The sequence below is a fragment of the Carettochelys insculpta genome, chromosome 3, assembly GCF_033958435.1.
Source record: "Carettochelys insculpta isolate YL-2023 chromosome 3, ASM3395843v1, whole genome shotgun sequence".
Classification (NCBI taxonomy): Eukaryota; Metazoa; Chordata; order Testudines; family Carettochelyidae; genus Carettochelys; species Carettochelys insculpta.
In genome coordinates this window covers 47,112,853-47,134,132 of record NC_134139.1, presented here as the reverse complement: position 1 = coordinate 47,134,132, position 21,280 = coordinate 47,112,853, and the positions used below count along the sequence as shown (strand labels likewise).

Below are 21,280 nucleotides of genomic sequence, written 5' to 3'. Positions count from 1 at the left end.
TGGATCTCCTGCAGGCTCCATGCTGGAGCTCCTCTGTGACCCCTCAGGAAGAAGGGGTGGGGCTGGGATAGGGTGACCAACCGTCCCATATTTGGAAGGATGGTCCCCTAACTGGGACACCAAAAAGGCATCCCTACTTATTTTTTAAAAGAGATTGATTGTTCCATATTTAGGCCCTCGAGGGCTGGGGGCATGGGGCAGCAGTGCCTATGGCCACTGCTTCCCCAGGGCTCCAGGCCAGGACCACTTGCGGCTGCTGCTTCCCGGGGCCTCTGGGCCAGGAGCGCCTGCGCCTGTCACTTTCCTGGGGCTCTTGATAGGAAGCGCCTGCAGCTGCCCCTTCCCCGGGGCTCCAGATGGGGAGCTCCAGGCTGGTAGTGGCCACGGCTGCCACTTTCCTGGGTCTCTGGGCGGGGAGCGCTGGCTCCCTGGGGCTTGGTGCAACCGGGAGAAGCCACCTCCCTCCCCCACCCCATAGCTCCCTGTCCCATCTTTGGGACAAGGAGTTGTGGTTGCCCTAGGCTGGGAAAGAAATTGGGAAAGAAATTGCAGTGCTCTGCTTAGGGATGGGCACTAATGAAAATATCCTGATTTCACTTTGTCTTTTGTCATAATGGTTATGCAACTCTGCCACATACATATTGTGCAACATATAAATTGACTCCGTTCGATGGAGCATTGCATATGCCGAATCAGTATTAACTACGCCACTACGAATCACTGAATTGTGTGACAGGTAGTTTCCTTTAAATAAACTGCTTGAGTTTGGCTTAATCGCACATTAAGCACTGCATGCTGGGAATTGTAGTAAGAAAGAGAATCAAAACTAATAGGCAATATTACATCACGTGACATGCCTTATTTTGCAATGGTTGCAGTGATTGGTTGGGACGTGCCTCTTATTCTCGAGAAAGCTGCTACGGATAAAACGGCCTGTGCGTTGTGTTAGGGTTATAGTCGTAGTTTTTTCCACGCTGCTGCTATGTCCGAGCAGCCGGAGCTCACCGGCCTCAGCGATGAAGCAGCCTACGCCGTCTGCTCCAACCCAGATCCCAGCACCAAGGTAAGGGGGCGTGGGGCTGAAACTACTGGTGAAGGAGGTGATTGAGCACGTAGGGGATTGGAGGAACGTGGTATCGTGGAAGGTCTCTTGCTAGGGCGGTAGAGAACGTGCAGTGAGCGACGCGGGGAGACTCTGGGGGAGACTTTTAGTGCGGATTCCTGTGACGCCCGCTCTTAAACGACGGATAAGGGGAAGGAGTTCCCTGCGGAGCCTAAAATGTGGTTTCTCCGTTCACCTGGATTTCTGTGACTGCGTCTGCATGCAGTTGGGCGGTGGTTATCCTGCTGATGTAAACCTTACTTGGGAGTTGGCTCAAAGCAAGTGGGACAGAGAAATCTCAGAATATTTTAACTTTTGTATTTTCCCCTTTTTAAGAAAACTGGCATGTCTTGATCTAGATGAAGTCTTAGGGCTTAATACAGGATTATCTGGGTGAATTTTAATGGCCTGTAGCATAAAGGGGGTGCCAGACTAAATGATCTGATGGGGTCTTCTGACCTTACATTCTGTTTAAAAAAAGTTATACTTGTGGGCTGCATCTACACTTGCATTTCTCTTTTGAAAGAGACCTCCAAATGAGATGGATTTACGTATCACAGCTCACTTGCATATTCTTTCAAATGTTTTCTTTTTTTTTTTTTTTTTTTTTTTGGAAAAAAAGAAAAGCTGTGTAGACGCAGCTCTTTTGAAAGTAAACCCTACCTTTGAAACAGCCGCCCTTCTGGCTTTTTTTTTTTTTTTTTTTTTTTTTTATGGGAAGAGGGATTCTTTTGCAGATGCGGCTTACTTTAGAAAGAGCTATGTCTATGCTACTTTTTTGTTTTTTGAAAGAAAAATGGGCAAATGAGATGCCAGATATGTAATTCAAATATAGTAACTGAATAAAGGGATGGCAACAAGGCTATATTGTAGTAACTTCGGAGTGTGAAGAAACAAAACTTCAAAGCAGTTATCATTTTGCAAGGGAAACAATTTACAGTGCTGTGTAAAATTTATATAGTATTTTACAGACTTTTTTATTAATTTATAAAGGCCATGTTCACTTTGCAAGGTCAGGACAATAGATTTAAATTGATTCTACTGAACTTGACAACACGATCTATATTTTTTTGACAAAAAAGCCTAACTTACTGAACTTGTATTGGCATCTTAATATGGCTTCCTGAGTAACTATTTTAAAAAAAACAAACAAACTATTTTTTCCTAGGATTTTCTGTTGCAGCAGACCATGTTACGAATAAAAGATCCTGAAAAGTCACTGGACTTTTATACAAGAGTTCTTGGAATGACGTAAGTAAAAATGGCATGAGATGAAGTTTTGACTTTTTTTTTTTAATGTTTTCATGTATATTCTATAGTGCAAAGCTCGGTATTTAAGCCTAATTATATGAACCATGTTGAACCATCAGCTAGTGCCCAGTTTGGTGACTCACTTAATCTTCAGGATTGAAGCTTTCTACAGCATTCTTAATTTTTTAAATTGCAAAAAGTGAAATCTGTGTAATATTTTGGTTTTTAAACTAGTCTGGTCCAATTATAGCTCCCCTCCCCCAGGCTTCCTCACTGCCAAAGTTGTCTGCTTATGTAGGTTTGGCTTTATTTTGTTGGTAAATGTCTATGTACATTCACAATCTGAGGGAAAATATTTCCATCATTAATAGAAATTTAAAAAATAAAAAGTAAAATAATAAATCCTGTTTGACCACTATTATTTTAAGTATTTGTTTAATATGTATTGCTATGTGATGTGACTAGTGGCTAAACCAGATTTAACTCTTTGAATCTCAACAGCAACCATCATTAATTATCTTGCCCTGTCAACATGTGGTCGTGTTGTCTTTTTTTGGTCCCATTACTTCCCACAACACTGGGCATGTAAATCTAAACATCTGAGGTGGAGGGAAACACTTTAAAACAATCCTTGATATTGGCTACCAAAATTACCTTTTAAAATTAAAATGTTTTTCTATTAAAAGCCTTTATAATAGGCAGCTTCATGCTTTTGCTCTCTGACCAAGCAGCTAAATAAGCATAGGCATTGTGATGATTATAGTATTTTTGTCTTCTTGGTAACAAAATTCTGTCCCAAGCACAGTACTGGTGGGTGTTTTCCTTTTTTTGGTAGGATAAGAAAGAAATTGGATTTCTAGTAGTAGTAGGTTTTCTAGGGCTGATCCAGATGCCCTAGGGTATGTGTGATTTGTTTGTTTCTTCTCTTAGGCATTTGCCCCAAAGTGGTTGGTAGGGATTGCTGCCTTTTGTTGTTGGTTGCTGCTGCTTCTGGGAGGCTAGGGGTTTTAGAGGAATTTTGTTAATGATAAAGTTCATTTCAAGCACAGAAGAAGGCCTCTGAAGCAAAGTCTGGAAGATTTGAAACATTCTGACATGAAAGCATCCCATCTTAAAGTTAATAAATATCTTCACATAAAAGTTCTAGAAGCAGTGGGTATAATAAGAAATAAGTGACTATGAAACCTTGCGGTGGGGGGGGTGGGTTATTTAGTCAGAGTAACCTAGGTTATTTCAGAGAAGATTTGGGTTAGCCAAAAAGGTTGATTAAAATAGAAAAGGACAGGCATGCTGAGTTATGTATTGTAAATTTAACTGTCTGGAAAGTGAAACATTAAAACATGTTCGTTGCTGGAAGGAAGGTAGAATTGAGTGTGGTGTCTCCTGAGAACAACCTTAGATTTATTTTTCTTGAAGCTAATGACTCTTCACAGGAAATGTCATATTGGATTAGACTAGTAGTCTGTCTGACAGTGGGTAATGCCAGATGCCTGTAACGACCAATAAAGAAACAATTTCCCTTATGGACAGGTTTTTCCTGATTCAGGGCTGGCTTATGCTATGGAACATAAAAGTTTAATATCCTGTTTCATATTCTATCTAATAGAACTGTAAATGTTCTCAAGTTTTGTTGCACTGTGTCCTTTTGACCAAAAAAGTACACTACCAAAAGAGGATCAAAGCCTGAGCCCAGTTGCCCTGGGTGGCAAGCCTCACTGTCCCAAGGTTGAAGCCCCCAAGGGTTTTATCCTTAGACAGTGACTTGAGCCTAGCCACCCAGCCCTGAAGCCCCTGAGCTTTGGCTTCAGTCACAGATGGTGGGCTTGGGCTTTGGCCTTTGCCAGGGGGCCCCTACAAGTCTGAATTAACCCTGCTGACCACATAAAAACTGGGGATAGACACCAGTGTACAGTTTAAGAACTGCTGATCTAAATGTATGTTACTGAGTGGTTAGATTTTAAAAAAAAAAAAAAAAAGGGGGGGGGGGGCGGGGGGGATCACCCCAGCCTGTGCTTAGCAGATGTCTTGTGGCAATGAATTTAACAGTTTAATTTTTAACTTTTTTAAAACAAAACCTTTAACTAGTTTACTGCTTAGTTTTGTCTTCATTAGTTTTCCTTATTTTGTCTGTCAATGACACCTTCATAGAAACACCTATGTACAATTCAGTCTTATGAACATCTGAAAATTAAATGTAGATAACTTTTTAAAATTTGATTATTCATGGTTGTAAGTCAAGAATATGTCCATGATGCATTTCATATGGGAAACACTTGAAGTATTTTGGGGGGCATGTAAGGGAAGAGTGTAATAATTGTTCTAAAATGGAAAGAAAGGTGCGGGGTGCGTGCGGTTGGTTTTATCTTGCAGTCTAGTGGCAACCCTAAAAAATGCCATTAAGATTTTTTTTTTTAAAAAGAAACTGTCTTTTAGATTGCTCCAAAAATGTGACTTTCCTGCTATGAAATTCTCACTTTACTTCTTGGCTTATGAAGATAAAAATGATATCCCAAAAGATACAAAAGAGAGAACAGCTTGGACATTCTCTAGAAAGGCTACACTTGAATTAACACAGTAAGTGTTAGCACCAGCTTTTTACAGTTCATTTCTGCTTACATTTTAATGAACCTTATTTACAACTGCATGCTTGTATTATCTGACCATGGATTTGGGAGGGGGGGGGGGAGGGAGGGACTAGTCTGTTTTTTGTACCATTAAAAATGTCTCTGCTGTGCTTTTTAGACGATATTAAGACTAGTGAATATTGAGAATGCAATCGCTTCTGCCACTGATGGGGAAAAAGCTAATTAAAGAAGAGCACTAAGAAGGAAGATGATGCCCAGTGTATTAGGAAAAACTTTAGAGAACAGCTATGAGGTTCCAGTGGTATACTGGATTGACAACACAGTTGGGACTTGGGCACATCTATACTTACAGGAAGACTGATGCTCAAGGTAGATTTTTTTTCTAGGGTTCGATTTGGAGCACTTAGTAAGGCTGTCCCAATCAAACATTGAGGATGTACCCATTGATCCTGGGATGGTGTACAGTTGAAGTGGATGCGAGAGGTTTTTCCTATTGGACTCCTGCTGTGGGGAAGGCAGGGAGTGTTGACCTAAAGGTATGTTGAGTCTGGCTATGCTATTCTCATAGCTGGAGTTGCTTATCTTAAGTCAACTTTCTCCCCTATTGTAGACCTGCCCTCACATCTGGATTCTATCTCCATTACTGCTATTAATTCACTGTATGACCTTAGAAAAGTAACTTTAAGCTTTCACTGTATACAGGCCTTAGAGTAATGGCTGAAAAGGGGCCTATTTTTGTCTGTGTGCGTGTGTCTCTTTAATGCTACTTAAGTAATACTACAGTGATGTAAGAGAAGTACTCGGTCTAATTGTTACACAAGGACTGCTCTCTTGGTATCAGAGAGGTAGCCATATTAGTCTGTATCTTCAAAAACAACAAGAAGTCCCATGGCACCTTATAGCCTAAGAGATGTTTTGGAGCGTAAGTGTTCGTGGGCAAAGGCCTGCTTCATCTGATGAGGTGGGTCTTTGCCCACAAACACTTATGCTCCACAATATCTCTTAGGCTTTAAGGTGCCACAGGGCTTTTTTTGGTCATTGTATCACCAGGTGTGTGTTGACATGGTGTGATCAAAGTGCTTAGGGCAGCCCTTACCAGAAATGCCAAGGTGAGGGAAGGTTGCAAAAGGGGAGACCAGGTATTCCTAACACTGAGTAATGCTGAAACCAATCTTTCCAACTACTCAAACTGTGTGCTTCTGATCTCCACTACTACTTCTGAAGAAGTAGAAAAAGAAACCACACAGCCTCCTTTATTGCATTCCAGTTCTCTGATTCTGTCAGCACCTATATCCAGTATAGTAAGAAGCTTAAAACTCTGACATGTACAAAATGCTCTTCTGACCCCCAAAGAGCCAGCTGTATTACCAGGAAATAGAGGTTTGGCTCTTACCCAAAATACCATGCTGCCAGCTGATGCTTTAGTACCTAAAACTAAAAGTTTATTGTTCAAAGAGAACACAAGATGTATGTGACTGACCACATAACATACTTCAAAGTCCATGACATTCCAAGCAGTAGAGAGGTTTAGGACAGCCACTTGTGGTCACATGTTCTGGGGGCCCAGAGAGGCCTAGAGAATTACCAGGGGGCCAGAAATAGTTGGCAGGAGTATCATCTGCACTCACCAATGACCTTGTGAGAGCAGAGCAGGCTGGGTCACGGGCTATTTCCTAGCTGGGTTGCTATGGTGCCCCGCAGTGAAACAGAGCGATCTGACCTTAGTCCTCTTCCCCGCCTCAAACAATGTGGCTGGGTTTGGGAGACCAAAGCAGGCTGGGGCTGAGTTGCTTCACTTCCTGCTGCCACAGTGTGTGGTGGGGGTGACCCCTGCTTCTGGTGCCTGCCCCCCCCCCCCCCCCCCCCCCCCAGTAATTCTCTGCCCTCTCCCCACAGTGCAGTTGGGGTGGAGCAGGTGTGGAAAGAAGTGGGGTAGGGCCTGTGCTTGAGGGAGGCTGGTTGTTCTGGCCCTGCCTAGCAGGACTGATGAGTCATGCAGTCTTTTGTTCAGAGATTCTTGGAGGAAAGCTCACTGCAGAGGTAGGAAGCAAGAATGATGACAAAATGGAGAAAATGTTCTATATTCCTGTTGCCATGTGGCTTCTACTTTCTTCCTGAACACAAGATGCCCAGCACATGGCTTTAGATGCCTTGGAATTCTGTCCATAGGCATGCCTTGCTGAGTCATAAGGTATAGCCCATGTGTTAGCTCAATGGATCATTCCGATAGCTGTGGGCTATGATGGGCCATCAGACAGGTTCGGTAGTATATTACCAGGTTGGGGCAGGAGGGAAACAAAGGGACCATTGCACAGGAGTCCAGCCTTTCAAAGGAGCCTAGAGCTTCGGCTGTTACTGTGGCAGCATCAGTGGCTAGAGTTCCAGGTCCTTTTTTTGAACTGTTGTGGCAGTACTGTGACTAGAGTGGAGCTGCCCCCACCCTTGCCTTAGGGCCCAGAGTGACTCGGCTCCACTGTGGGTGCCCAAACTTTGTGGGCATCACCCAGAGGCATAGGACAAGTTTTGAAATACGCTCTTGCATATGTATACATATTCATAACCTAAATATAAAGGTGGTACAACATAAATTACTCATCCCTTGCTATATGAGCACAAATGGGTCCCAAATTTCTGCTCATAGGCAAAAATTCATAAGAGCAACACAAAATTCCCATTAAAATACATGTAAAAGTCTCTGATTTGTTCCAAGTGCTTGTAACTTGACATAAACCACTTGAGTTTAGGTACTTTTCTGATGATTTGAATAGCTTGGCACCGGTGTGTGTGTGTGTGTGTGTGTGTGTGTGTGTGTGAGAGATGTATGTAGAACAGGGATTCCCAACCTATTGGTCACGACCCAAACATGGGTCACAGTTAGATTTGTTGAGGGTGGCCAGCTGGACAGTTCTGAACTTCATGTGGCTGTTAAACTGCAAATGGCTTCTTTAACACTGCTGCCACAGGAAGATAGCAATTAGCAGTTACCTTATGCTTATGCCACCCAGCCTAGCAGCTCCAGAGAAGAGGCTGCAGGAGGAGGAAGAGTGCTTAAGGTCAGGGCTATTAGGGGCTGTGGAGGGACTCCAAGGCTGGGGATGGCTTGTGGGGGGGGGGTGGTCTAAGGCTGGGGGTAGTTTGGGATGGGGGTGCCAGTCTCTCTGCTCCCTGGCCAGGGACCCCACAGCTTGCTCATAACTGGGAGAAGTTGACTCATTTAGTGAACACTGGTAGGTATATATGTCCCTCATTTTAGCAAGTACTCATAAGTAAAGTACTCATTAAATGAGGGATGGGTGTATAATCTGCCAAAGATAAATTTTGCTGCTATTTTACATGGCACATCTGGCATAACTCTGCAGTCTACAATATTAATATTCATAATAGCTGCAGGTGTCTTCCAGATTACGGCTACAGTAAACTCTTTCATAGCTGGGATTCTAGCATCCAGAATACTCTCAAATAACTGACATTTTAACTATAAGAAAATTTTAGTTTTTCCATCAGTACTATAGTGAAAGTAAATACAGTATAAGTTTACAATGTACAGTACCACTGTTGGTAAATAAAGTACACTTATTTTTTCTTTAGCAATGCATAACACTAGGTATGCCTCTCGTTATCCAGAATATTAGACTATCTGGCAATCTACTGTTCCCAGGGCTGCTGGATATGAAAGGTTAATGTATAACATTGATTGATTGTAGTATATTCTACCTGGGAGTCCACCTATTGCACCAACTCCAACAATATTATCTTAAATAATGAAGGATGGCTTTCAGTAACTGAAATTTATCAAACAGAACATGTAAAATTGGAGTATATGGCAAGGATTGCTGGAGTAATGATCTAACTAATGCCTCTGATGCCAGGCTCCCCCTCCACACACAGTATCTACTTGGCTAAATTTTATTTTTAAGAAGTACTTCTAAAATATCACAGTGAGAGCATGGAAGTATGAGCACTATATCTTTCTGCAGATAATGCTCAAATTGCATACTGAGTTCCTTCTATAGGTGCAGTTGGAATTCCTGCATCCCTGTCTGAGTGCTATAACTTCATCAGGTCATTATCTTGAGCATTATTTTGTGGATGAGGACAATCGTCTTTTTAACTGCAGGGATCTAGATGGTCATGTATTCTTTAGTATGGGTAATTGCATATATTTCTGAATATTAGTGTTTTGTTTTAAGCTGCATTCTGGCCTTCCTCTTATTTATGTGGGGTTTTTCTTTCTTTTGTAGTAATTGGGGCACTGAAAATGATGAAGATCAGTCTTACCACAATGGCAATTCAGACCCTCGTGGATTTGGTATGGCTTAGAAAGTTGCACAGTGTAGTCATAGAAAATCATAGATTTGAAAATAAGGTTAACTTTTCTAGACAATTGAATTGAGAAAATGCTCAAAATAGAGCAATAAGTTAAATATACAGGTTATTGGTACATTCTAATCCTTGTTACAACTGTACAAGAAAAATGCTAGTATTGTATGTGGATTAAGTCATTCAGCATTGTGGACTCTTTATTTAAAAAGCCCCAACTTTTGAGCCTTGAAGTGGGTTTTAAATATGGAGTTGTACCTCTTTTTGGGGAGGGGCTGGGGGAGTAATACAGACACTTGATGATAAGGAATAAGACCTCATGGGTAAATACGTTCATTGTGACTTGTGTATATACACTTGCTTTAAAAGTTAACTTTATTTTCCAGTACACATGGGCTTTACTAATTTATTAAAATCTTAATAGCATATTCTCTCTGGGTGTACCCTGAGTTGAGACCTAGTTGAAGACATGTACTTGGCTCTCAGTTGAATCTAATGTGTAAATTAGTAGAACGCTTTTTTCCCCAAAATGTAAGGCTGAGTCTCTCTCAGGCAGAAGAGTGAGCAGGATTTGGCTCTGGCATGCAGAGGAATTCTTTGACTTGATATTTTGAAGGGGAACTGGTATGGCTTATCAAGAACATATCAGACTAGAGGATTTGACCTTGAGTTTCTGGACTGTTCCCTGAACTTGGGAATCGGTGATTATAAAAGCAAGTGTATTAAACACAATATTGGGATTTAAATCCTTACCTTATTTAGTATGTTCAGAAAACTTCCTGATTGTTTAGTTTTTTATATCTTTTTTGGCTATAGTTAAACTATTGAGTTTTGTAAACTAAACACATCAAGCCATGCATATACAAATGGCATTAAAAAGCTGTGTAGACTGTCTCAGGGGCCCTTTCGTTGACAAAGCGGATCAAAAGATTGATCTGTTGACAGATTACATCTACACACACAAGCAGAAGTTTTGTCAGAACATCTTCCAACAGACACTACATCAGTTATCTCCAGAAGTTCAGCTGTAGCCTTTATGAAAACTTTTTTCCCTTGCTTTTTTTAAACCTTAAATTTCATTTTGCTTTGCTCTGGTTCTATTGCTTGTATTGCTGTGTCCCTGGCGTGTTCTGTAAAACACTTGGTGTTTGCTTGTCGTTTTTTTGGGGGGGGGGGGGGGCTGGGGGGAGAGGGACACTAACAGCTAGCTTATTGGAAGAAGGGGTTAAAAAAAGGCAAATATTGGTACTCTTAATATGCATTTTTCAGAAATGAAAGGACTTTCCTTGAGTAAAGCTAACATATTTTAGATGATAAAGCTAAATGTAACTTGGAAGCTTTTTGCATAGGTGAAGTGCCCTATTTTGGGTGCTGTAACAACAATCCACTTCTGTTTTGTGTGTGGTTTTTTTTTGTTTTTTTAAAACTCATATTGTAAACTGTTGCACAGGTCACATTGGAATTGCGGTCCCTGATGTATCTGCAGCTTGTAAAAGGTTTGAAGAGTTGGGAGTGAAATTTGTGAAGAGACCAGATGATGGTAAGTCTTCAGGTCATTCTACAATTATGATCTGGTTCTCCACCCCCATAAACAGTGAATTCATCTTTTTCATGTGTTGCTAGGTGATACTGGTTTTTTAATAGCTGTCCAGACTTCTTGAATTCATTCATCCTGAATGTTTGCTAGAGCCATTCAGAGTTTCTATCTCTTTTAATACAATAGGAAAAATTTAAATTTGGTCTACCCCAGAGTGCTCGCTAGCTGACCAGACTTCCAGATATGTATTTTTGTTAGCATGATACATTCTTGACTTAAGTTTGTAGACTTACATATTGATTTGGTACATAAGACAAACTCACAGTAGCATGCATTGTCTCACTTTAACATCCAAGAAGCCTAATGAAATGCTCTGTCCATCAAAATTGGGAAGGTTCAACAGCTTGTTACATGTTACAGTCCTCTCAATTATCCTTTCTTCCAAAGGATACAGATGTTATTTCTGTCTTTACATATTTGGGGTGGGGGCAGAGGAACCTTCTATCATTCTGGTTACCTTCTGCTGTATCAGTTCTAGATAATTAGGGCCCTAACAAATTTATGGTTTGTCTTGCTCAATTTCATGGCCATAGGATTTTAAAAATTTAATTTTTGCATGTTTACATTTGACATTTTATGGTGCTGTAATAACCCTGTGAGGCTTCTGTCCCACAGGGGGAAATACTAAAGCTTGTACAGGGATGAGGAAGGGTTTGCAAAATTGCCACACTTGCTTGCTTCTGTGTTTCTGGGCTCAAAAGGCAGCATCACCAGTCATGGGAGGTACTTGGATTTAGGTCTGACCTCCTTTTGCTCCCCTTCCAACACCCTTACTGCCACACTTGAGGAAGGTAGGTGGGAATAGCAGCTGGAGGCTGGTGTCTGGTAGGAGCCCTGGGCAAGGATCCCTTCAGCACAGTCTTTTCATTCCTCTCCAATAAGTAGATTTTTTTTGTGGGAGAAGTCTGATTTCATGGTTTGACACACTTCACAGCCATGTGTGGTACAGTCCTACTAATAATCTATTAATGTAATCAAAACTGCAGAAGGAACCAAATTGGCACAACTGTCTTTCTTTTTCTTTTGCTGTTAATATGTCAATTTGACAAAAAAAAAATCCATTTCTCACCTAATTGGTCTTCTACCAATTGTGGTAAAAAGTAGAATGAGTGGTGTGTGTGGTTTTTTTTTTTTTTTTTTTTTTTTGCATGTTATGCAGTGGAGAGAGTTTGTTCATCTGGGGTCTATTAAGAGAATCTTGATGTGTAACCTGTTTTTTGGTTAGTTTAAAACTGAAGGGAATCAAGAAATAGCTGTACAGGTTCAACCTCCCTGATACAGCACCATCAGGAGCTGAACAGTCGTAGAACAGGGATTCTGATGGACCAGGGGAGGTGAATTTTTGCCCCCTGCTGGCATCTATCCTTTGCTCCTGGGCTCCCTTTTCCAGCCACAGCTTCCCTGGGTTGCAGCTTCCTGTGGCTGCAGATTTCCTTCCAGCTCCTGCTTCCCTGGGCTGCAGTTTCCCACTCAGTCCCTGTGAGTTGCCACTGCCTGTTTGGGCTTCCTGGCAGCTGCTGGTGGGGCCCCCTCTCTTCCCCCTAGCTGTGGCTGTTCTGGGCTTCTGCAGTTAGCCGAGCTGGCCCCTCCTCCCAGCCCTGGGACTCTCTGGTCCTGGAAGATACATGGTCATGCCAGATGTGGGAGTTTTAACTTGTATTATCAAACACTTCCCTGCATGAAGGGTCCGCACAGCAGCAAGACAGACTTTGACACACTCTCCTGTAGCTGTTCCTGCCTTTCACTGAAAAGTTTGTCATGACAGCATCCTTCCAACAGGAGGGGAAGAATGGTTTCCTTCTTGGGGCACTGATTCCTATTTGAATTGCTGTGTAACATTATGTAAAAATGATTTTTTCCCTGTGATACTTCCACTTTCTACTCACTGTTGAAAGAAATAGACAGTCAGCTGTTCTAGTGTTCCTTGTATAACATACATCTATGTAACTGAAGCCCATGCCCTATGCTTTCCTGGCTGGAAATGGCACTGATGTGTGCAATCCTAAGGCAGAAGCCAGGACTCATCACTATCCACTCTTCTTGAATACTCCAGTGAATAGTATCAGAAGAAGAATATCTCTGGGTGGATTTCCCACCCCTCCGTTCATCCTTGGTGTGATTTGGTTTTGATAGGGAAGCATTTTTTTTTTTAAATTTGTTTATCAAGTACAGAATATGCTGATAGTATTTCTTGAAACTCCTCTTTTTTCCCCTCCTCCCCCCCCCCCCACCCCTTTAGCAGGTATTGATCCTGCTACATGAGGTTTGAGTGCTCTTGACTCTGAAACAGATCACTTAGTATCACCACCTCTTCAGAAAGAATGGTAGAAGGGAGACTCTAGCCTTGACGAAATCAGCTCTCCCCATTGTAACTTCTGAGGTGTCCACACTGGCAAGGAACTTGGTGTGCGCTAACTCCTCAGTTGCTGCACTGTAGGCAAACCATGTCAATAAGAAGCGTAACTTTTTGTGCAGTGGTTATGGCTCTGCAGTGCCCATGAGAACACTGCATTTGTTTGCTCCATTGTAACTGACCTCAGGAAACATTCCTATAATGCTTCCTGTAGCCACTCTGCTTATTGGCAGGCTGATCTGCAAGCATGCACCTACCCCTTTTAAAGCTGTTTCATGCAGCCTAAAGGTGTGGTGATCTGATGTGGGACACTGCAAATCATGCAGGGGGGAATGCTCACATGGGCAGATTTGGTAGGCAAAGAGCTGGGGAGGTCTTTGGGGTTGAGGGAGTGTGTGATGTTGGGGAGGGGTTGCTCATCTCCCTGCTCCAAGGTAAGTTGTTTTTTCTGCCACTGTAAGCTTATAAGACAGCATACTGACACTACTGCCTCTGCCCTACCCTGCCAAAAAACCAAAAACGCAGCCTTGTTGGTACTGACACGTTTTGTCAACAAAACATATGTTGACACAAAAAAGTCAACAAAATAACCAGAGGGTGTTAGCTCTCCTTCACGCTGGGGACACCATCAGTGATAGTGTGAGTACTTCAATGCTGGGGGAAGGTGGAACTGATCTCTGCACATCTTGGGGGTTCTCCGGGAGCTGCCTCACTTGCCAGCAATGGTGCCATGTCAGAGCAGCACAGCAGTCTGTCCCCTTCCACCATAGCAGCAGTCTTTCTGCTGTTCCTAGTGTGGGACCGAACAGGAGTATTCCAGTGATGGTGTGTGTTTGTGGTTTGGTTCTCCCTGCGCTGCCCCGCCCCCCCCCCCACACTCAGTTCCCCAAAGAGAGCAACATGTTCCAGTGCCATACTCCCTGGAGCTTTGACAGGGGGAGAGTAGCTGGCTGGTGGCAGGACAGCAGCTCAAAAAACTGAGCAATCAGGACAGGCATTGTGGGATACTGGCAGAAGCCAGTTCTGTGCACAAAAGTGTGTAGTCTGGCCCTTTATTGTCAAAGGGAGGGGAAAAGTCTCGTTAGGACTGGAAGTTTTTGGTTCCCAGAACTGGGTCTTATTCTTGACAAATCACTTCATATTGTATGTGCTCTCACTGCTTTGTTGTCAACCCACAATGTTGTAAGACATGGTTTCCCAAAACAGGGGGGCATGAATGACTTCTGGGGGGGGGGCACAAGGCAACCCAGCCCACCCCACCCCATAATTCCCCCCCCCCTCCAAGAAAGAGCCGGGCTTTGCTTCCTGCTCTGAGCCCCTGACATTTTTATGTGGGCGACCCAGCACAGCTGCTACCAAAAGCAGCCAGCCAACAAAGACCCCGCATGGAGCTAGCTGCCTCCTGCAAATGTGAATGGGGGTTGGAGGGAGGAGTAGGATGGGGTTAGATGAGGGAGTGGGGGTGCCTGGGCCAGGGGAGGGGGATGAGGTAAGAGTAGAGGGCTGGTGGTGCCTGGCTGTGGAGAGGGGAGGGGCTTGTGCAGGCAGCTTGGGGTTGGCAGCTCCCAGGACTCAGGCAGCTGGCCCTGGCATCACAGGGCTCAGGCAACTCAGGCTGGTGGGCAGATGGCTGGCCTTGGCAGCAGGGGGCTTGGGCGGGTAGGTGGCCCTGGTGGGCAGGCGGCTGACCCCAGCAAGTCGGGCTGGTGGGCAGCAGGCTGGTCCTGGCAGGGTGGAGCTCAGGCAGGCGACGTAAGTGGCTAGCGTGCAGCTTGGGCAGGTGACTGGGGCAACTGGTTGACAGGGGGCTGTCCCCAGCAGGGCAGGGCTCAAGTGAGCAGTATGGACTGCTGGCCTGTGTGGCTTGGGCAGCTAGTCCCAGCAGCACAGGTCTCAGGCAGCTGGGGGGTGGGAGGGCAGGCAGCTGGCTCCAGCAGCTGGGGCTCAGCTGGCTCAGGCAGGCAGCTCTGGCAGCACAGGGCTTGGGCAGCTGGGGCTGCACTAGGTACCTGCAAGGGGCCAAGAAAAACTTTTTTTTTTTATATCAAATTTTGTGTTTTATTTTAAATGAATTTTTGTTAAGAGGTGTCGGAGGCATGAGGGTTTCTCAATCAAAAGAGAGGCATGATGCTGAAAAGTTTGGGAACTACTGTTGTAGGATGACCACAGAATAGCAGGATTGGGGAAACCTGTATCATGTGATACTGACTGTCCCATGCAGCATTTTAAACCTTCCCAAAGCTGCACAGTGAAACAGCCATCACGGTGCACTGCTCTATAGTAGCTCATGCAATGCCACAATACATGTACTCCACTGTCGCAAGGAGCACAGTGTGGCCACACAACAGTGGTTTCCCTGCAATGCTCTGTGAGCAAGCCTGTAACTGCCGGTGCTTTACATCTGTCATTGTAGACTACAGATGAAGGCTATGTCTACACTAAAAGATAAATTCAAATTTGTTAGGTTTGTGGTTTTTTGTTTTTTGTTTAAACCATGTGAGTATCTTCACTGTAAATACCATTAGCTTGATTTAAGATGCACTAATCTCAACATAACAAAATTGCAGTTACCTGACAGGTATAGCATCAAGCTCAAATTCAGAAGTTTGATTAAAGGCAAATTAACTAGCCTCCAGAGGTGTTCTGTAGGAACTCGTAATGCCTCTCAGTGTTCCACTCTGGCCGCTGCTCTCCGGTAACAGGAAGAGCCTGAATTTCCAACTGGGAACAGCAAGGCTTTAGCTGTGGGCTCATGTTACTATGAGCCTGAGACATGTCTTACATTCACAGCAGAGAAAGAATCTGCCCATTCAAATAGCCCCTGCCAGGAGTCTGTGTCTGTCTGTCTGTACTTCTTCCCCCGCCCCCACTGCCTGGCACCAGCCCATGACGTGTTCCAGCAGGCTAACAAGGCTGTGCTGGCAGTCATACTTGCATAACATGCTGAGAAACTCCTTCTCAGTGGTTTACATTTGTGTGCATGCCCCCTTCCCTCCCCTGCCCCCAAGGCACCACACAGCCTGGGTCTTTCCTAGGTTCTGCTGTATCATGTGGGTAGCACCCAACTCAGTAGAAGGAAGTGCCTGCTGTTCGGTGCTGACTTTGCTGCCAGCTGTGCATTTAGGGCTCCAAGGATGGGAAAGATATCCTGGGCTTTGCTGCTACCATGAGGAAGTCTCCTCTGGTGGTTAAGATAGTGGGGGCTTGGCTGCCACTGTGGGGAAGGACCACCTCCAGTGGCACCTCAACTGCTGACAAACCACGCCCCCCCCCCCACCCTTTTGCCCATACTGGACCTTGCTGCTATGAGGAAAAAGTCTCCCTGGTGTCTCAGGGATCACATGCATGCAATGATGAGAGGTAGGGTTGGTGGCCGGTTGAGAACACAGTTGTTGCACCTATGTGGGCAATGTAATGGCAGGGGAAACCAAAAATTCTTTCTTCCTCCACTTTTCTATCCTCTTCTAACTGTGAGGGTCCCTGTGTTATTTCCAGGGATTGACATATTTTTAGGGAGTGGGAGGGGAATTATGAAAATGCAATGTGAGAAGTTGACATCCAGACCAGTGAGTGTACCCAGAATGCTATGGGGATGAGGGAACTGGGGGACAGTTTCCCACAATGCAGTACTGTAACAGTTGTTCACCAATTTCTGTGTGGCAGCAGTGACTCAACTTTGTGGGGAGCAGGTGGGAAATGAAGATGGTCAAATTCAGTCTTATAAATTACAAAATCAATATGAATTCAAATTTATCTTATAGTGTAGACACAGCCAAAGCCTCTGGGTGCAAATTGTATAGTCCTCAGGGAGGAACTGTAGGATCTGCCAAGTGTGTGTGGTGGGGGCGGGGAAAGGTACAAGCTGAGTTTATACCGTAACAAACAAAAGCACAATAATGCAACAGCTCTCTTAAAAATCTGAACTGGAGCTGTAGTGTTGGTGATGAAATACTTTGAGCAGGCAGTTCAAATAATGCATTCAGTCTGCCACACAAAGGCAAGGAAGTGTTGAAAGATAAATGTGTAGTTCTTGTCAGTGTAAAATATTAATCTTTAAAGGCTCTATGTGAAAATATATATCTTTCTATTATAGGTAAAATGAAAGGACTTGCATTTGTTCAGGATCCTGATGGCTACTGGATTGAAATTTTGAATCCTAACCACATGGTAACCCTCATCTAGTTTTTAAAGTAACATCCTTTCCAAAAGGAACAAGTCTTCTCCAGGAGGCTGAAATGTATAACATACTTTGGTATTTGTGAGACTGATTGGTTGAAAGAAATTAACCTCATCCACAAAGAGTTCTATATAGCAATTCTGTTAACAAATCATAGTGTTCGGATGCCCCTTTGTAGTCTTATTTTTGTAATGCCACTACTTCTAATTAGGAACACACAGTGCCATCTATGTTCTGAAAGTGTACTCATGCAGATTCACCATTTATACAAACTTTAGTTTATTGCCCCCCTTCGGAGCTGATTTGAGTTAGTGAAATTTTGACTGTGCATTATAACTGTTTGGTTTTTAACTGACCTGAGAACTGGTATGCTGGGGGTGGCATATGTGAGTGGAAAGATTGCTGTATCATATGTTGTGTGGGTCTACAACAAGTGATGTTTCTGTTAAACATGGGGAGCAGATAAAACACCTTGAACTAGTTTCTGGGGACATATTTTGCACTCATTGAAGTCAATGGCAAAATTCAACAGGACTTAACAGAAGCAGGATTGGGAATTTGTGTGCAGTTATCAGTAAGCAATAAACTTTCAGGAGCAAGCTGCTTCAGATTAGAAAATGGTGGTGCCATATCAAGTCCAACAGAGTTCAACCTGCATTGCATTTGGCAGTTAAGTACATGTGGGTAGAAGCTTTGTCACTTGCTTTCAAGAGTGGAAATCTAGGAGCACAGAATTTGAACAGCTATCCTGCAAATTGAGGTTATACAGCAACTAGCTTATACCTTTAAAGAGTAGCTGAAACTTGCATGATTCCCTAATCACGGGCTGAGAGTTGGCAGACATTCTTATCCCTTTATTTGTAATGGTGTAGGATATTTTGTGGAAGCCTTAGCATTTAAAACATCCTCTATATCAAGCTATACTTAGATATGAGTCAGGTTTACCAAAGCCCTAGCTGTTTGTAACATCTCAATGAGCTGCTGTTACGACACTTGACCTGCCTCTTTAAAAAAAAAATAAATAAAAATTACTAATTGCTGTTACACTGGAGCTGTAACTAGGAAAATACTTCACATTTACAAATCCTGCAGGGGAGCTAGTTTGAAGTGTTTCAGTAGCACTGAAACACTCTTTTTCCCCCCCACCCCACCTTCCAGTAATGGAATCAGCTTGATAGTTACTGCAGTTCTAGAAACACCTTTTATAATTCCTCTTGGAACTGAACAGTCTTGAGTGATGTGACTGTTGTAGGAGATAGCTCTGTGGCATCAAATAAAAGTATTATCTGCAAAATGTTCTAAAGATGTATGACCTACAATACCTTAAGACATACTATGGCCCTGTCTAAACTACAGTATGGGCTTAAACTTGTCAACAATCACCCACTACTGTAACTAAATCACTTTTTGACATCCACACAATGCTGCTTGTGCTGCCAGAACATGCCCACATTTGATGCTCTTACAGTGAAAGAGGATGGCACCGTGCGTGTACCTATCCAGCTGAGCAACTTGCAACCATCTGCCATTGTGTGGTCTGAGAAGTGCTTTCAGTGCCTCCTGGAGACTGGCTCACTGGCCTATAATGCAGTTGTTTTTGTCTCATCATGCCATGGTCTTCTACATAAGTTTTTTGAACTGCTTTCCACCAGCCCCTATAGACTCTGCAACTACCTTCTCTGTCTCAAATCATGGACACCACCCTGCTCTCCTGATAGCATGATGAGCATTATGACTGCAGTGCAGTGTCAGCTACATTATTTTATGACCTGCTAATCAGATAAAGACTGGTGTTTAGCCTGCTGTATGCCATGGAAAGAAACAAAGACTGCTTTCAGCATTTGTAGAGTAGCTGTACAGGGTCGATCATCAGTTCTGGATATGGGAAACAAGCAGTGAGTGGTGGAATCACATAATTATGCAGGTATGGAATGATAAGCAAAACTTTGGGTATATGCAAAGCCCCCTTCCTGGCAGTGTCGAGATGGAGCTAACCCCTACCCTGTGGCACAAAGATAATAAAATGAGAGCTGTCCTAACAGTGGAGAGGTGAGTGGTAGTTGCGGTGTGGAAGCTGGCACCTCCAGATTACTACCCACAATCTTGGAGTCAGGAAGTCAACCAACTTCTTCCCATGGTCATTGGAGTTGGGAAGTCAGCTGTGGGGGCTGTCATCACCTGCTATGAAGGACTACACCTCTGGGTAATATGTGGGAAATAGTGGATTGCTTAGTGGCAGTGACCTTCTGTGACAGGATCCCAATTACAATCTGGAAATATGGGACTGATATGTCCCTGTAACTCTCCAGCCTGGGCTCTCTCATACCGCTTTGCCTGTGAAAAGCAGCCAACCCTTCCAAGCACTGTTGTTATTCAGCCTTCAGCATTGTAGAAACTGCTAATTTTCATAAATACTCTCTAAGACACTCCAGAACCACACAAAAGAAAACACCAATAAAGCCCAAGTCCTCAGCTATGCACTCCATAAATACACCATTTTACCTTTTCAAAACTTCATGAACAGTAGAAGTTTTTAATTGGCTCATCACTTTGTCAAAGGTAGTCACCAGAATCTGTAATCTAAGCAGATTTCCCTAGTACTTTACACAAACTGGTAATGATAAAACAGTTTGAAAGTTTCCTAACTATAGAGAGATCAGAGATAGTTACCTTGAGAAAATAAAATGTAAACATGCATTCTAAATCCTAAACACTTAGATCAAACAAGTTGAAAGCAACAGCTTTTTAATTGCTTTCTCTGAACTGAGCTTTCCTTTGTGTGCGGAAAGTGTGAATGTATGTGTTTAATGGAATTAGTCCCTGAAGCCAGCCTGTCTAGCTTCCAGCAGCACCTTGATGGCCAGAGAATAATAGTTGCTGAGTCCTGCAAAAGAATCTATGTGAGAAAGAGGCCCCATCAAGAGAAGATCAGAGTCCCCTCTGCTGTTAGCTGATGACTCGTGGTCATACAGTATCCTGGGGCTGTGGGACAGGACAAGTGCTATTGTACTGAAACATAAAAAGATGTGTGCAAAACTATAGGAGTTCATCTTGCCATCACACCTCTGTAGGAGTTAGTCTCAGTTGGCTGGGGCCCCTCACCCTCTCTCTGGGATGGATGGTACTGACTGCCACTGAATAGTATGCCGACAAGAGAGCACAAGCTGACAATGAAGCGAACCGGAGCCCCAGGCCCTATAAATCACTACTGGAATGCTGTGTAGTGCACTCAAGGCAATGCTGAGGGTAGGCTGTCCCCAGTCCTGCCTCCAACCTCGTCCAGGAGACAGGCAAGTCTGTCAGCTGCCCTACACACATTACAGTGGGAGCCCCAGCCATGGTGAGTTCAGCCCTGGAGGTAGGTGGCAAGATGGGACTAAGTGGGGGGTGGCCAGAGGGCTATCACTATAAGTGCTGAGGACCACTGTTCTTAACTGTGGCACTGTTTTCCCCAGGCAGTGGTGATTGTTGAAGATATTTCACTCATAAAAATAACTGAAGATGAAAGGGTGCAGCTCCCGCTTGCACACTCCTGCAAACCAACTCTATGCTGCTGGCTTATGTGCAACTTTGTTGCCTACAAATAATTGGCAACAATGTGGTAAAGTTTCCTACAGCAGGGGGAAGTCAGAGGATTGCAGAGTACCTGATCTCTGTGGAGGATTCCCAGGATATGTGTGTATCGACAAACTTCCACAGTGCTCCCTTTGCCTAGCTGCCCTGGGGAATGAGAAGCAGCTACAAACTCTCTGTGTGTGCATTATTTGAATTTCTTCTTTCCTGAATTTTAAAAAGCATAGCTGTATCTAATGTCTCTCTGCACTATCAAACCACAATGCATACGTCCTGGAAATCCCCTCTCCTGCACCAGAGCCAGAATGCTGGGACTGGCTGG

At 43.7% G+C, this 21,280-nt stretch overlaps 1 protein-coding gene across 3 annotated transcripts; it reads left to right on the top strand.

The window, feature by feature from the left end:
• Window positions 1-979: 979 nt before the first annotated feature.
• GLO1 (glyoxalase I) lies at window positions 980-19,506 on the top strand. 3 transcript variants are annotated; one of them, XM_074989800.1, is made up of 6 exons: window positions 980-1,063; window positions 2,271-2,353; window positions 4,787-4,927; window positions 9,180-9,247; window positions 10,709-10,798; window positions 17,302-19,506. In XM_074989800.1, exons 1-6 carry the CDS (start codon window positions 983-985, stop codon window positions 17,388-17,390), a joined length of 552 nt encoding a protein of 183 aa, XP_074845901.1. In that variant the 5' UTR covers window positions 980-982; the 3' UTR covers window positions 17,391-19,506. The 3 variants fall into 3 exon arrangements, with proteins under 3 accessions (XP_074845901.1, XP_074845900.1, XP_074845899.1); XM_074989799.1 differs by lacking the exon at window positions 980-1,063 and adding an exon at window positions 1,258-1,281 and having other exon boundaries at window positions 17,302-19,501; XM_074989798.1 differs by lacking the exon at window positions 980-1,063 and adding an exon at window positions 1,338-1,380 and having other exon boundaries at window positions 17,302-19,501.
• Window positions 19,507-21,280: the final 1,774 nt, after the last annotated feature.

What these genes read in the sequence shown, in the direction of transcription:
- GLO1 (XM_074989800.1), top strand. Translation starts at nt 983, where the DNA reads ATGTCCGAGCAGCCGGAGCTCACCGGCCTCAGCGATGAAGCAGCCTAC. An exon ending in ACCCAGATCCCAGCACCAAG is followed by an intron (nt 1,064 to 2,270) that starts GTAAGGGGGCGT and finishes ATTTTTTCCTAG; the next exon opens with GATTTTCTGTTGCAGCAGAC. An exon ending in TGTGAAGAGACCAGATGATG is followed by an intron (nt 10,799 to 17,301) that starts GTAAGTCTTCAG and finishes TTTCTATTATAG; the next exon opens with GTAAAATGAAAGGACTTGCA.